The sequence below is a fragment of the Artibeus jamaicensis genome, unplaced genomic scaffold (genome assembly GCF_021234435.1).
Source record: "Artibeus jamaicensis isolate MK-2021 breed Jamaican fruit bat unplaced genomic scaffold, CSHL_Jam_final scaffold_660, whole genome shotgun sequence".
Classification (NCBI taxonomy): Eukaryota; Metazoa; Chordata; class Mammalia; order Chiroptera; family Phyllostomidae; genus Artibeus; species Artibeus jamaicensis.
Window position 1 is genome coordinate 6667575 of NW_026522052.1, and position 16873 is coordinate 6684447.

Here is a 16873-nt window from a genome sequence, read left to right on the forward strand (position 1 = left end):
TAAGTTTATTTTATTTCAGTCAAATTGTTAGTAAGTAAACTCTTGTATTCTGAGAACCAGCATACAGTGTGTAACGTAACTTTGAAGGGCGTGCACACTCGAGTTACCGTTACTTGGTGTGCCAGCAGCCTTTACTGACGGTTCTAGCGTGGCGCTTCTTGCCGCATTGGCCTCCTCAGGTCAGTCACTGCATGTCCTCATTTATTACCAAGTCACTCAACGTAATTCATGGTTTTTCATTTAGAGAGTTGGAACGTTTGCATAGAACTGTTCATGTACATATATTGCTGGATCTTGGTCATTTTTTTCCTCTGTAGGTTGCCTAATCTGAGTCTTCCTATGACGCTGATTTTCCCCTTCATTACTCTACATCAAACTTTTCTTTGATGTATAGTTTTTATTCTGAGTTTCTTAATAATCTCATAAGATGTTGTTCTAAAATTCTTTTTTTTATATTGTATGATTACATTTTTTATTAGATATTCAGAATGGGCAAATCCAGAGTTAGAAAATTATGGGTAGTGGTGGGAGAAAATGGAGAGTGGCTATGGGTACAGATTTAGGGGGGGTGATGAAAAGTTCTGTAACTACATAGTAGTGAAGGAGATTGTGTAACCCTGTGAATATGCTAAATAACATCAACTTATAGACTTTAAACAGATGATTTGTATGGTATGTGAATTATATCTCAATCAAATTTTTTTCTTTTTTTTTTATTTTATTGATTATGCCATTATGGTTGTTCTATTCCCCCCCTTCATTCCCTCCTCCCTGCGCCCCCCGTCCCCACCATTCCCCCCCTTTAGTTTCTGACCATGTGTCTCAAGTTCTTTACATTCTATATTTCCCATACCATTCTTGCCCCCCCATCTATTTTCTACCTACCATCTATGCTACTTATTTTCTGTACCTTCTCCCCCTTTCTCTTCCTCCCACTCCCCTGTTGCTAACCCTCCATGTGATCTTCATTTCTATGTTTCCACTCCTGATCTAGCTGTCCTTTTAGTTTGCTTTTGTTTTAGGTGTGGTTGTTAACAACTGTGCGTTTGCTGTCCTTTCACTGTTCATATTTTTTATCTTCTTTTTCTTAGATAAGTCCCTTTAACATTTCATATAATAAGGGCTTGGTGATGATGAACTCCTTGAATTTGATCTTATCTGAGAAGCACTTTATCTGTCCTTCCATTCTAAATGAAAGTTTTGCTGGATAGAGTAATCTTGGTTGTAGGTCTTTGTATTTCATGACTTGGAATACCTCTTTCCAGCCCCTTCTTGCCTGTAAGGTCTCTTTTGAGAAATCTGCTGACAGTCTGATGGGAACTCCTTTGTAGGTGACTGTCCCCTTATCTCTTGCTGCTTCTAGGATTCTCTCCTTCATTTTAATCTTGACTAATATAATTATGATGTGCCTCGGTGTGTTTCTTCTTGGGTCCAACTTCTTTGGGACTCTCTGAGCTTTCTGGATTTCTTGGAAGTCTATTGCCTTTGCCAGAATGGGGAAGTTCTCCTTTATTATTTGTTCAAATAAGTTTTCCACTGGTGGCTGTTCCTTTACCCCTTCTGGTACCCCTATAATTCGGATGTTGGAGTGTTTAAAGATTTCCTGGAGGTTCCTAAGTCTCTCCTCATTTTTTTGAATTCTTGTTTCTTCATCCTTTTCTGTTTGGCCCTTTTTTTCTTCCTTCTGGTTCACTCCCTTGATTTGAGTCCCAGTTTCCTTGTCATCACTATTGGTTTCCTGTACAATTCCCTTCATTTCAATTAGTTTAGCCTTCATATGTTCCTCTAATTTGTGACTATAATCAACCAGTTCTGTGAGCATCCTGATCACCAGTGTTTTGAACTGTGCATCTGAAAGTTTTGCTATTTCTTCGTCACTTAGATTTACGGGCTCTGGGGCTCTGAGATCTTCTTGAGCCATTTTTGGTCTGTTCGCACCTGTTCAGTATGAAAAGCTGAGCCTCAGGTGTTCACCAGGACGGGGCCACCCAGGTCACTGGGTTGTGACACTGTATGTGGGGGTGGGGTCAGAGCAGGGAAATCGCGGTCCCCTCTGCTGCCTCTCGCCACTGGGGCCTGCTTGGTCCCGTCTCACCGCCCAGTCCCTCGCTGGTCTATCTGTGCAGGAATGCGACCACAGTCAACCTGCCGACCTGTGCCCTCGCTGGGTTCACCGGTTGCTCACTGGGTCGCTCACTGGGTCCGCCCGTTGCAACCCCACACCTGGGATCCACGCGCCTGAGTCCTTCTGACCGAGGTTTCCTGTGCAACCCCACTCCGACAGCTGCTGGCTTCGCCCCTCTTACTGGTCAGGCTGAAGAATTTGTTGTTACCAGACTCCCGAAAAGTTCAATTTTCTGTGTTCTGGCTGTTTTCTGTTCCTAATATTTTGTTGTCTCTAAAGTTGGTTGTGTGAGAAAGCACGACATCTCCACCTATGCCTCCATCTTGGAGGAAGTCCCTAAAATTCTTTAAGTATTTTGTAATGAGCTAACTTGTATCTGGAACTTTTGTCTTAGACAAAAGGAAAGGCTTTAGAAAAGTAAAAAACAAAACAATTTTTTTTAAACAGGGAGGGAGGGCATTTCTATTTAAAAATATCCTTAAGTTATGTGTTCAGCTCACCCTGTGTAAAGACCCATTACCTCTTAAGTAGGAGTTACCCATTTAAAAAAAAAATTATTCTGCCTGCCTGACTTTACTTTGTTAGACTATTGTGATGGCTGGTAATGCTATTTTTCCTTCATTTGGGCTACAAAGTTCAAGACTGTTTCTGCAACTGGGAAGTCAAGGATAAAAAGCTTCAAGAAATGGAAATGAAATTAAGTTAAAGAGCTGTAGGTGAGGTCAGGACTCGGGTTAGACACCGGTCCGCACTCTGGCAGGGGCAGCGGTGCGGTAGGGGAGAGCCCTGACTCCCACTTGCCTGGTCACCCAGCCTCCTTGCAGTTTTTGTTTTCATTTTGCAGGCCCTTCAAATCTCCCTTGAACTTCTTCCCCTGCGTGTCTGGTGTCGGATTTCAGGGAAGGAACCGGCAGTTCCTGTAGCTGGTTTGTTGTGAGCCAGAGGTCTGGAGAGTGGCATACCACTTTCCCTTTAAACAGTGATGTGTCTTGTGTGTAAGGCACCACCCCAGTACAGAGTCCGTATGAATTCTTTATGTTTCCGAGGGTTAATAATATGTCAATAATAAGCATTTTACACTGAGATTGTATTTATAGTTTCACCTGTGATCCCAGGTACATAGCTACTTTTGAAGGCATGTTTAGGTTCTCTTCCACCTCTATGTGTAGGTGAGGAAAAGGGAGCATCTCAACCCCAGTCCTGAGAGGTCCTGGAGTGGTGGCTTCTCTCAGCGCAGAAGGCCCCACGGCCATGGGACTGGGCTGGGGGAGGATGAGGGGGCATGGCTTTGGGCTGAGCAGCAGGACAGGACTGGTAGCCAGAGGTGTGCAGGCTGGGCCCCAGGACACTTCATGGTTTGGTTCAGGGCCTGGCCTTCTTAGTGAGCTGGGAGAGCTGGGAAGTGCTCTGTGTCCCTCACCTGGATGACCTGGGAAGTTCTCTGAGCCCAGCACCTGGGTGAACTGGAAGTGCTCTGTGTCCCTCACCTAATCCTGCCTGGGAAGTTCTCTGAGCCCAGCACCTGGGTGAACTGGGAAGTGCTCTGTGTCCATCTCTCCCATTAGATGGGGAGTTTCACAGGAGCAGGATTTTTGCTTACTTTTTTCTGTTTGATGTTCACAAAGCATGAAAAAAATTGCTACCATTTCTTGAATGTCTGTCATGATGCTGTGTGATTCCAAATGTTACGATATTTTAGTAATTGAAGGTGTTGATAGTAAGATACCCAATTGTTTTATGTATCATTACAAAAGAAAAAGGCCATGCCAATTAAAGTCCGATGCAAGTGCTTTTGCCACTTAGAATTTTTTTAAATTAATTTTATTTAGTTATTTTTCAAGTACAGTTTTTTGTCTATTTTTCCCATCCCAGCCTCCCCCGCCCCAGAATTTTTATTATATACTTACTGAAAGAGCTCTTTTAAATTAATTATTTAGACAGATATTTTTATCACATCGCTTTTTTGCATACATGAAAGGGAAAATATAAGTGAAGTAAATTAATTTATTCTCTAAATTTCATCACTTTCAGAATCACTTTGTGACTTTGAGTAATTGCCGTGTCTCTGTGCCATCAAGGGTATTGGTGACTCAGGTTTCTTAGAAGAGGGCCCTCTGTCATTGCCTGGAATCTTCTCCAAGCAACTGGTACCCATTCTGGGAGTTATGAGTCTGGTCTTTTCTTTCTTGGCATACGGTAGGCCAGTCTTTCCACATTTCTGATTAATAACAGCTTCATTTCCTTTGCCATCTTTTGTACCCAGGCCCCATAGTTGTGGTTGTTAAGGTCATTTTTCCAGTGATGGGTATTTGCTCTAAATAAAATATACAGCCAGCTGCTTTTCAGTTTTAATGCTGAACTCTGGTGTCATATTTCTTTTTTAAAAGACTTTATTTATTTATTTTTAGAAAATGGGGAAGGAAAGGAGAAAAAGAAGAAAAACATCAATATGTGGTTGTCTCTCACATGCCCCCTACTGGGGACCTGGCTTGCAACCCAGGCATGTGCCCTGACTGGGAATCGAACTGGTGACCCTTTGCTTTGCAGGCAGTTGCTCAATCCACTGAGCTACATCAGCCAGGGTGGTGCCATCTTTCTGAAGACATTTAAAATGGTGGTTAGGGTGTCCAGTGCTGACAACACATGTGACTGGGGGAAGCGAGGCCAGAACTCATGGAGGGCTCTGAGCAAGGTCAAGTAGGAGGGCTCTGAGCAAGCTGCCACCTGGGCAGTAGCAGCTGCAGGGTACTGCTGTTGTGAAATAGATCTCTAGTTCAGAAATGTTAAAATGTGAAAAAAGTGCATTATAGACTTGATGAAATACAGATCTATTTTTAGAACCATCAGCATGGGCAGAACATTTAGACTCTCATCAAAATAAGGAGACTGAGCATCATTTTGTGGCTTACTGATGTCACACCTGTTAAGCACATGGTAGATCAAGAAGCCTAGAACCCTGATTCTAAAGCTTACGCTTTTAACTAAACAACACTGTTCAAGAAAAAGTAACTAGACTAGAATCTTCAGGAAGGCAAGTATCATTTTGTTTTGATACACTGATGTTTGTTAAGGGTGCAGAACAGTACTTGATACATACTAAGTTTCTTAATACATATTCGTTGAATAAGGTCATTAGAGGGGATAGAAAGGCAAGTACACCCCTCTTCCTGGAAATGAGACTGTAACATTTTGGACAATGGGTAAAAGAAGGGAATATGGGTGACTCTTCCAGATAAAGTATGGTTTGACCCTTGCTTCTTTCGGGTCTGTGGAAAAGACAAAGGGGCGAGGAGTGGGAGCGAACAGAGCCCGTCAGCACCTGCCTGGTGGACAGCGCTGAAGCAGTGCCTGGAACTAGGATAAAATAACACCGAGTGTCCAGTGTCATTGAAAAGTAAAATAATGAAAATTGCAGATGAAAAAATATCAACAGGGCTCAATGAATCATGCAGTTAAAAAGAAAAACAAATATGACAAACCTTATTATAAAGGAAGTTCATGCACAGGGCATTTGTTATTTGATAGATTGTTAGGTTTTAAAAATATAAAATATTTTGACAACTCTGAGCCTCTTCTAAGCTCATCTGTAAAATACAGAAATTAATATATTTGAGCACTACCATGTGCCAGAGCTTGTACCTAGAAGTCTTATGACCCTCACAAGAACTCTAGGAGGTAACCCCCAACCCCGCTTTACCTGCGGTGATACTGAGAGTGTAAGTGATCTGGTTATGTCACTGGTGAGCAGTTGAGACACTCAACTTACGATGCAACTTCAGATTGTTTGGACTTTCTACTTTACTGCTTCCATCTGAGCGAAGGCTAGGATGTTCAGAAGTGTTTTATGTTCTCATTCTGCTAACGAGGACATTAATGCTAGAGGATTTAAAGTGACTTAGTGTTGAGTCATGCTTAGAGTTCATTTTTCCTGAACAACTTATTAAACAATAATTACACAATGTCACACTGTTGTTTTAAATAGCTTAGTGGTTACAGAAGCACACAACAGGTCTTATAACTATATCTTAAAGAACAAGAGCTACTAACTGGGTATTCTGTTTGGATTCCAGACACTGTTTGAACTGAAGGTTTTTGACCCCCTTGGGCCTCTTTATTTGCTAATAGCACTGTAAATGACCGGGAACGGCTACCGTTGGCTGCATGTCACTTCCCTATGGCTGCGTTCTACCGACAAACTTCTGATGCATGTATTAACTGTCCTGTTGCTCTGCTCCACTTTTGACAGGCGATTATTTCCTTTTTCTCTCCTTTATTCTCGGCTGAATTAGTTACTGGACTTTTATGTCATGTAATGCCTCCTCCTATATTTTGGTAGGGTTAGAACAGAGATATTTCAGTCTGTCCCTTCCTTTTTTTGCTTGCTTGCTTGCTTGCTTCGTTCACCTTTAGGTCCCGTCTTCCCCGAGAAGCCGTCCCTGATCGCTGTGGTGGGGATTCGGTGTCCTGCTGTACACGACTTGCTGGGCACCTGTCACATGCCAGATCTAGAGTCACTCTTGTGAGCAAACACATTTCTTTGCGCTGAAAGAAGTTGTGATGGGGAGGCAGGCAGACAGAAACGTGCAGTATGACTGGATACCTTTCTTTAAGAGCTGGTAGGTGGACCACTTATTACGTAGTGGGCATTGTGCTAAGCATTTGACATGCATTATTTCATGTCACTTCTCAAAACCCGTGGGAGGAGCCATGCCCTCAATAAATTTAATTTTAAAAAGAATAATAAAGTAAACATTATAGGCGCACATTTGGGCAAACTGAGTGAAGAAATACAGGCATTCTTTGTTATTTTTGTAGCTTTTCTGTCTGAAATTATTTGAAAATAAAATTTTAAAATGTTTCCCATATGGAGCATTTTATGATTTGTCATACTGAGCTTTTAATGTCCTTTTGAATAAAAAAAAACCCATTTTTATTCAGCTAGATCTTTGTTTATTGTTGACACTTATTGCTAGGTTTCTTAATATCTTTGTTCTTTTAAAAAATATAACAGCTTTGTTGAGGTATCATTAACATACTGTACAGCTCACCCTGAATATCTTTTAATATTTGCTTAAATAATGCTATTTATAAGAAGTATTTTTTAAAAACAACTTTATTAGGCTACAATTTATACATGAAAAAATTCACATTTTAATTGAATGGAGTTCTTACTTTTGACACATTATTCCCCATGTACCTAACCACTCCAGTCCAGTACAAGATATAGAACATTTCCATTTCTTCCAGAAAGATCCCCCTTGTCCCTTGGTTTACACATTCACCTCCTGGTGGACATGGCTGCTGCTCGCAGGAGTCTGATGGAGGAGGAGCAGGGTGCTTGTAGGAGCAGTGTGTGTGGTGGGAGGGCTGGCGTGGTGCGGACCTGGTGCTGTCCAGCAGGAGCAGGCTGCTCCGTGGCCAGGAAGAGGCCGCTGTGCAGTCGGACGTGGCAGTTCTGTATCTCAGAGATAGGCCCTGACATTGGGTGTTTCAGTATCTTCCTTTCATCCTTGGGCCTTGATCTGGTTCAGAGATGGGAGCATGTATGATCTTAGAACTTCCTCTCAGCTATTGACCTTGTGGGAGCTAAAAACCCTGACATTTTCCCTCTCACTCTCTAAATTCTTCTAGCTGGGCTAATAAATTAAGAGAGACAGATTAACAGGAAGATCACATTTTTAACACGAGTGCACAGTAAATTCACATCAGCATGGGTGTTTGAAGACAGGAGGCCGCACTGGGAATATGTGGCATTTCGGACACAGGAGGAGAAGGGGCGGCTGTGAGGACGGGCAGGCTGCAGGGAGTTTGAGGAGCAGCTGTGCACACACGCATGGCAGTCAAATTCTAGGGAGCCTCTACTGGAAGCCCTCCCATGTACCACGCTTACTCAAATTAGGCTAAGGCAAGCATCCTAAGATTCCTCTCCTGGAGTAGGTCTTTCCATTTCAGTCTCTTAGGCAGGAAGAGAAAGAGGGTCAAAAGGTTCTTTAAAAGTCTGTTTCTTAATAGCCAGTTTGAACTCAATGTTCCAGAAGGCAAGACTTTGGTTGCCTTCACCACTAACAGTGGAGAAAACCCTGGCTGGGCCCTGGCCGGTGGCCTTCCTCATCCTCAGTGGAAGGTGCTCCTGGCGGGCTGACTTGTCCTGTCTACACACGCTGCTTTACCAGTGGCTGCCTTACCTCCCTTTACGGCAGCCATCTCTTGGGACTTTTAGAATGTCAGCATTTTATCATCATCAAAAGGGGAGATTGATTTCTGTTTTGGAAAAGAACAAAGTTTCGCGATGTAGACCGAGTGCCTTGCCTGTTGGGGTTTGCCCGGGCTTTGGATCTGTTCTGTCCGCAGTCACTCCTGTACTGATGGAATGGGAAACTTTCGATCTGTTCTGTAGTCACTGTTGTATCCACCAAATGGGAAACAAAGTCTATCTTTGCATTCACCAAATTGGGGCCCAGAGAATTTAGCCGCCTCTGCGTGCCATGTTTTGCGCATTTTATAACTACAGTGCCTCTGCCGTTCACTTCGAATAGGTGGTATAGGAACTCAGCACCTAAGCAGGTGTGGAAGAGGGGACGACTGGGGCCGTGCAGCCCCCGGACTTGGGTGTGGCCCACTGCTCACCTGTATTTAGCCTTGGACAACCTCATTCTCTCACTGAGGAGAACTAAGAAGACTACCCTAAGTGTTTCTTTTTTAAGATTTTATTTATTTTTAGAGAGAGGGGAAGGGAGAAAGAGAGGGAGAAAAACATAATCAGTTGGCTGCCTCTTGCCACACCCCTTACTGGGGACCTGGCCTACAACCTAACCACATGTCCTGAGCAGGAATCAAACCACCGACCTTTCTTTTGGTTTGTGGGACGATGGCCAAGCCACTGAGCTGCACCAGTCAGGGCTACCTGAAGTCACTGCAGAGAAGAGACTTCTGAATAGACGTCTCTGAAGAGAAGTACATTATATCATGTGTGCCTAGAGCATAGCAAGCAGGCCATACTTGTGTTATTACAACAAATAATTTCTCTACTTCTTGCCCAGGTGTGTTAGTTTTTAGGAGGTTTTATTTTTCTCCTTGTGGTTGAAACTATAATTTATTAAAATGTATGCATCTATTTAAAGTCTTGGACCTTCTCTCTCTTTTTTCAGGCACACTGCAGAGGCGTCTTTGTGTCCTTCATGAGCACTCAAGGGACAGACAGATGACTGTCCTCCACCCTGTGCTACCCTAGGTGCCCCGGGTGTGGAGCTGTCCAGTAGGGGAAGAATGGACTCCAAAGAGGAGAGCGCCCACGTGTGGCCTGCGTCTGCAGAGCATGAGGAGAGTGCGGCACAGGTGAAGACTGGTCTTTCCAGCGTGGTGGTGAGAGCAGTTTGCTGGTTGGGTACACATTGCTGACAGCTAGATAGCAGTTTCTGGAACGTAGTGAGCAGTCGGGAGGGTGCTGACCTGCAGACCTGGTAGTCAGGGAGAGCAAGCAGCGTGTCCGTGCTCTGAACGCCTGTCGGCATGTGCAGTGCGGTGCAGGTGGTCGGGCGGAGCTACCACCCAGGAGCTTCTCCGCCTTTCCCTGCTCAGTGTCATAATCTGTGCCACTGCTCTGTTCTGTGTCGTTATCGGGGCTGAAAATGTGTTTTGCTCAATGTTACCTAGTAATGAAGTATGAGGTATGTCTGTGAAGTGAGTGGCTTTCTCTTCTTTTCAAATTAGGAACGTAAACCTCCAATTGAAAATTGTCCCTTTGAGTCAGTAACTCTGGCCATTAGTCACTTATTGAAATGCTGCTATAATTGTGATCTCTGCCTTCAAACTGCTATCATAACCAGCTACTTGTTTTTTTTTGACTATTCTTATAGGAAAGGCGAACCTCTGCATTTTTGGTATGCATTTGAGAAGAGTCGGCAGTCATATGGAGCCGTGTTTTATATGTGACCAAAGTATAAAACTTAATTTTTAAGCATTATAATAAACAGTAGTTTTTATTTAATTATTCATCGAATTACCTGATCACAATATTATCAAAATGAGGATGTCACTTGAAACATTAAAATATACACATTTTATTTAATTTAAGCAATATAAATTTTATAGTAAATAAAATTGATTATCTGGTATGATTGAAAAGGCTGAGTCTGAATACTTTAAAAAAAAAAAAGTTCCAGAGGTACTTCTAGCAGGATCATTGAGAATACTGTTTTGTTTTCATGGAAACCATTTTGACGGCTACTTTCATACAGCTCTGTAATTCTGTTCATAAACAGAAATGTGGTCCATGAAAGGACAGAATAAAAGAGAATGCGGTTAGGGCAGTGTGGCCAGGGTCCCCAGACAGGAGTAGAGAGCAGAGCTGCCCACCCGTCCCTCGTTCCCCTTCTCATCCCAACTGCCCCTCCTCCCAGCTGCGCATTCTGGGTTAGCAGAATAGTGAGTGGCAAAGACCAAGTTGAAGAGGAAATGTTTTTTGCCTTTTTAAAGCACTGAAACCCGTGCAGGGTTTTGATGGTAATGAGGAAATCTAAAGTCTGAATGATCTTGCAGCACTTAAATATGCAGCACAAGTATGTTGCCAGCCTAATTCTTCCAATATATAAACTCCATATTCATGGACAAATTACATTTGTGTAGAAGGTGGACTGATTCCTTAGTATGGAAGTGAAAGTTTGTTTTCTTTCTGTTGGTGCTTGATGGCATTTGCTCTCGAGTTTTCTTTCTGGGGATTAAATTAGTTTGTATCATCTTTTGTTTCTGTTGTTCTCCACTGGAGAAAGCAGAAACAAAAAAAAGTTAGGTCCAAAGCCAAGACAGTGTAAGAGTAGGATTCCAACCTATGAGTGCTCACCTTCAACCTCGGCGCATAAATTGTTTCGCTCCCAAATGTGTTCTTGGCCATCTGCTCCTGTACCTTCGGTATCAGCCTTGGGCTGTGCGCCACACTTGAGCCTTCAGGAATTCAAGCTTCCAAAGCTAACTACTCAGAAAGCATTTCAGAAAATTCAGTTTCTGCTGTAGTTCTTGGTAGATATAAAATTATTTATTTACCCTGTTGACAGTTGAAATAGTTGTCCAGAACCCCTTAGAAATACTTCATCAGAATTTTCCTTATCTGTTTTCTAGTTGGCAAGGAATTCTGTTACAGTCACTGATTCAGCAAACATTTACCGATACGCCCCAGTACAGCCTTGGCGTACGAAAGAACTTGTATGAAAGAAAGTGACCCTATTTTAATGTGTCTGCTGAAAGGCACTATTAGTTACAAAGTAGGATTTTTTATGATGTGTTAAAAGCAGTTGGCTTTTGAGTCTTGACATATTTTTTCACATTACAGAATAATTTGTATTTTGTGTTTCGGAAATGTTAATCAGAAATCTTTGGTCATACTTCCAGGATCAGTTAAGCACCCCCTCCTTAATCCCCTGAAGAGATATCTGCATTGGATATTTGAGGTAAAGGGGAATTTAAATCAGCTGCCTAATAGTAAGCAGTATATCAGTGAGTGACAAGGTACTTGGCTCCTGTCTCTGAGAGTCAGTAATTCAACATAGATGAGGACGTATCAATCCCCATTCTCCATTAGGGATATCTGAAAATGCAAATGTGTGCTGTGCTTGGTCTGCTCTGTATCTTTGTGAAAGTGCTCTGGGAGATTGACTTTGTTCTACAGGGATAGTTGCTACATATTTGCTGCCTTTTGCCACAGGTACACTTTGTTCCAGACGCTGGAACAGTGGCTCAGATCGTCTACACTGATGACCAGGTTCGCCCGCCCCAGCAGGTGGTGTACACGGCAGATGGTGCCTCCTACACGTCGGTGGATGGTCCCGAGCACACCCTGGTGTACATCCATCCGGTGGAAGCCGCTCAGGCATGTGAATGAGCATTGTGTACAGTTTGTTTATTTCTCAGTTGATTCACTAATTACTTTGGCTTTCTTTCTGCCAGTCACCACCGTGGCTGTTGGTACAGGAAATATTCAGATAAGATTTGTGCTTTCAAGGAGCTTATAACCAGCTTGGCAGAGGAAGATATGATTTATTTATTTAAATTAAATGTAATGAATTAGAGCAGCAATTTTCAACCTTTCTCAGCTCATGGCACACATAAACTAATTGCCCAAATTCTGTGGCATACCAAAAAATATATTTTTGCTAATCTGACAAAAAGTAGGTATAATCTGATTGATTTACAAAAATAATAATAATAGTAATTAGACTTTTTGCTCTGAAATGACTTCTTAAGAAATCAGGTGCGTACTTGTATATCAGGATTTCTGGTACTAAGAATTAACAAATCAGATGCAACTTTATTGTACAACGTGACCAGTAAGATGCACCTCAGTGGAGCTGACTTACGTGTTCATGGTCCGACACAGGGTGTTCGCACTGGAGGGCCGTTGTTGTTTCGGCCGTGGTCACTTTTTTATTTGACAGTCTAAGGGAAAAGAGGTCAGTGCCCCTGACTAAAAAGGCAGGTATTTGCAGGTTTTAAAAATTCTTGTGTCACACCAGTTGAAAATTGCTGAGTTAGAGCACCAGCCTTGTATCAGTTCTTCTCCCCAGTGATCATGGACTAAATTGTCAACTTGTTACTTTTCTAAGTATCAAGAAGCAGGCCAGTCATGGAAGTTAGTTCTGCATTGCTCAGTCTCAGATGTATCAGTGAAAACATACAGATGATTACACTTCAGTGTATAAGCAAAAGGTCCTACATACCTTACTGATGTGTAGGGCTGCAGTAGACCAAAGGTAAAAGCTGTACAACTATAGCTGTTTTAATTTTTTTGCCATTGACTTGGTACCTTAGTTTCCAAGTGCATAACACAAATATTCCCCAGTATATAGTTTCTCTTGTTAATACTTTACACTGTGCAAAAGCACCTTTAGATGTATTTTAAAAAATAAGTTCCATACTTTTATAGTAGGACCCTGGTAATAAAAATTTGCCCTTATATGCAACATTTAATCAAAAGACTGTAATCATTTCCCAGAAGAAATGGGGCCTACGGAACTGGGGCCTTTCAAACCGGCATCGACTGGGAAGGAGCAGACGCTGAGATGCTGGCTGTGGTTGCCTCCGCCCAGGCGTGGTCCCCTTCCTGGGCCCCGCTTTTGGCTTATTGCTGTGTTACTGAATGCTTGGATTCTGGTCAGTTTTTAATGTCAGAACTGAGAATCTGACACTGGTTGAAATCCTCTTTTACATTTCTCTGCAGTCAAAGCTTAGCTATGGTTCTTATTCCTAGACGTTTGTTAAAGGCTTGGGCAAATTGAAGTCTCTTAAAAGTTTATGGGGAAAGAGTTTTTCCTAGGTTGGAAATTGTAGTGCCTTGGCTAAAATAATTTTGAAGATTTTCCTTTCATCAGCTTTACTGCTTTATGACACAAATTGTGCGTTATGAGAACTTTATTTTTAAATTATGATTTTACTGTCCTTTTCTGAAATAGAATCTATGGAACATTAAGTTGAATTTATTTTTCTTCTACTTCTCTTCTGGTAATGAGTGCATTTGATATTTGAAAGAGCTGTAATGCTTGCCTGTATAGTACCCTTCTGCATTTTTATATATCTTCATCTATTTTCATTTAATCACAAGTCTGCTCCTTGTGATACATAGTGTTAAGTGTGAGCGTCTGCATCCTCGTTCATGACGTGCCTTTTTAATTAGCCGTACATTCAACCTCAGAAGGGGCTTTTCTTAACAGGAAAGTCATGAAGTATGTTAGCCAAGTGAGATGGTTAGCTTATACAATCTCTTGGGTGCCACTGAATGAAAGGCTTTAGCTAAATGTAGGATTTCTATCTTTAGCTTCTTTATCAATGAAGGATTATTACCAGCTGTATGGGAGTTACCTCTCCCACGAATTGGTGCTTAGCAGTAGGCTAATTTCTGTATAGGTGAGCTGTCTGAAGATCTGTTAAGTTGTTGTGTTTTGTTTGTTTTTTTTGTCTAGACTCTGTTCACAGACCCAGGCCAGGTAGCTTACGTCCAACAGGATGCTGCAGCTCAGCAGGTAATGAGTTACCTTTTCGCCTTTTTGTTGTTTGGAGATAATGCCGTGAACATTACTGTTCCCTGGAGCGTTCCCCAACTGTCTGCACTGTGCGTTCTCTTTTTATTTATTTATTTATTTATTTATTTATTTTTCGATAGAGGGGAAGGGAAGGAGAAAGAGTGGGAGAGAAATATCAATGTATGGTTGCCTCTCATGCGTCCCCTGCTGGGAACTGGCCTGCAACCCAGGCATGTGCCCTGACTGGGAATCGAACCGCAATACTCTGGTTTGCAGGCCCGCGCTCAATCCACTGAGCTACGCCAGCCAGGGCTCCTGTGCTTTCTCTTGATACTGCTTCTTATATGTTAAATTAAACTTGATGGCAACCTTCATCATTCTATCTTCATCATCATTTCTGTTAACTGTGTAGTATTATGGGTTGGCCAAAAAGTTCCTTTAGTTTTTTTCTGTAAGATGGTTCGAGTAGTGCTTAGTTGTGTTTAACTTCATTTGAAACAGTTTTGTTCAGTTGTATTACAGCAGCTGTCATATCAGCCTGTGTTAAAAAAAACTTACCGAGATTGGTGGATTTTTGTGTAGACATTTTAATATTGAAGATGGAATAAAATATATAACATTTTTGGCATATTATGCTTTATTATTTTAAGAAAGGTAAAAATACAACTGAAACACAAAAAACATTTGTACAGTGTGTGGAAAAGGTGCTGTGACTGATCAAATGTGACCAAAGTGGTTTTTGAAGTTTCTTGGCACTATTGATATGTTGGTCAAATAATTCTTTGCTGTGGGGCTGTCTTATGCATTGGAAGGGGTTTAGCAACACCCCTGGCCTCTACCCACTAGAGGGCTAATAGTGAGAGATAGCTGCCATACTCAAAATATACAAATCAATAAAGTTATTGGTGATATGAAAAATGTGTCTTTGATTTTATGGAAAAAACTAAAGACTTTTTGGCCAACCCAATATTGTTGAGATGTACTATTTTCTATCTGTTGTTTTATATTTATATGTAGGTTATTTCCTATTATTTTTTGCTACTATGAAGAACACTATCATAGATATATCAAATTATTTCCTTAAAATAAATTCTCCAAGGAGAAATGATAGAGGCTGATGGTATTTGCATTAAAAATTATTTAAGAACCAAGATTTTTCCTAAAAGTGAGACAAGATACAAATATAAAAATAAAACAAGTTAAACAAAACCTTAGAATCCTAAATTTGAATTGGAATATCAGTATGAACTCATGTACTTTCTCCTATAAGAACAAAACAAAACATATTTTCCAGTTCTGGCAACTGGAAAGGTTTAGATATGTTCATTCATCCAGTAGCAGTGAGCTGACGTGGTCTCTAAATACAATTTTTTTAATAGGAGGAATTAAGGCTACCTAGAGAAATAGCTGTTCCAGTTCTGGGAATGGAAATGTACAAGATGTACCTGAAACATCTTGTCTTACCACAATGCAAGGGAGCTAGGAAAATCTTCCATTCTGGAGTTCCGTGGAAATAACTCATGACTAACTCATAAGGTCCAAAAATGGGACAGTTTGACCTCTGAAAAAAGGAAACCATCTGCAATGATTGAAACACATTAAGTATATTTAAAATCCATAAGCTCACACTGATATTAGAAGAAATAACTCAGTGGTCACTTTTTGAGGGTGCTGGGGGGCCACTGCAGTTGTTACTCAGGAAACTGGTAAATGACCAGTTTAAAAGGAACTCAGCCTTTCCCCCTGAATGTTCTCGGGTAAACAATTCTTTGATGAGGGAACTTTCTTTGTAGCAGTGTACCAACTAATGACTTAAAGAGGGTGTGACTGGCTTAGAATATCACCATTTTTATCTTCTAATGAAATGTGGATCTAGGCAGTGATAATCAACAATAGTCAGAACCCATCAAGAAAAAACTGATGCAGCAGTTTATAATGGGTGGGATCAGCTGAGCCCTGGGAACATTGTTAATATCCCGAAAAAGAGAGAACCATTCATTGTTGGTCCCCCGCTATGGTGTCCCTTCTATAGTGGTCCACCCCACGCCAAATATTTTGCCCCCGAAGGTGAGCCTGAATCCGATCCACTCTCTAAATTCCACTGCCAGCTTGTAGGAAGCAAGACAGACAGAGTGGAACAAGGTAAAAGACATCCAAACAGTCGGCAAAATCCATGTGGTGGGAAACTGTGGGACAGATGGCCTTGTTTCTCCCAACTGCAAAGGAAAAGAAGAGGAGTGAGGATTTACAGATTAAAGGAGACTGTGAATAAGCCAATGGTAAAAAAAATAATAAAAAAAAAAAATTATGAGACCACTGGGGAAATCTTAACACTAAGTGGATAGTTGATGATATTCTTATCAGGAATGATTAATTTTTTTAGGTGTGATAATATATAAAATTAAGTCATTTTCTTATAGAGATATCTACAGAAGTATTTACAGATACAAGTGTTTAATGCCTGAGGTTTGCATCAAAATAATCTAGTGAGGGCAAAAGTATGTGGGAAAATAATAGAAATAAGGTTAGCCATGAGTTGATAATTGTTGAAGCTGAGTGATGGGTGCGTGAGGTTTATTATACTATTCTATCTATTTGATACATGTTTACAATTTTTTTATTTTTAAGATTTTATTTATTTTTGGAGAGAGAAGTGAGGGAGAAAGAGAGAAACATCCATGTGTGGTTGCCTCTCTCACATGCCCCCCCCCCGGGACCTGGCCTGCAACCCAGGCATGTG

At 41.4% G+C, this 16873-nt stretch overlaps 1 protein-coding gene across 5 annotated transcripts in view; it reads left to right on the forward strand.

Annotated features, from left to right (window-relative positions):
* PRDM10 (PR/SET domain 10) overlaps positions 1-16873 on the forward strand; it is an 87076-nt gene that overhangs the window by 22822 nt on the left and 47381 nt on the right. For 2 of the 5 annotated variants that reach the window (XM_053659438.1, XM_053659441.1), the window contains exons 2-4: positions 9274-9460; positions 11823-11987; positions 14074-14133. In XM_053659438.1, coding sequence (XP_053515413.1) covers positions 9392-9460; positions 11823-11987; positions 14074-14133 — 294 coding nt within the window. In that variant the 5' untranslated portion in view covers positions 9274-9391. Of the gene's footprint in view, positions 1-9273; positions 9488-10028; positions 10063-11543; positions 11569-11822; positions 11988-14073; positions 14134-16873 lie in introns of those variants that run through there. The other 3 variants (XM_053659437.1, XM_053659440.1, XM_053659439.1) reach the window with 3 other exon arrangements.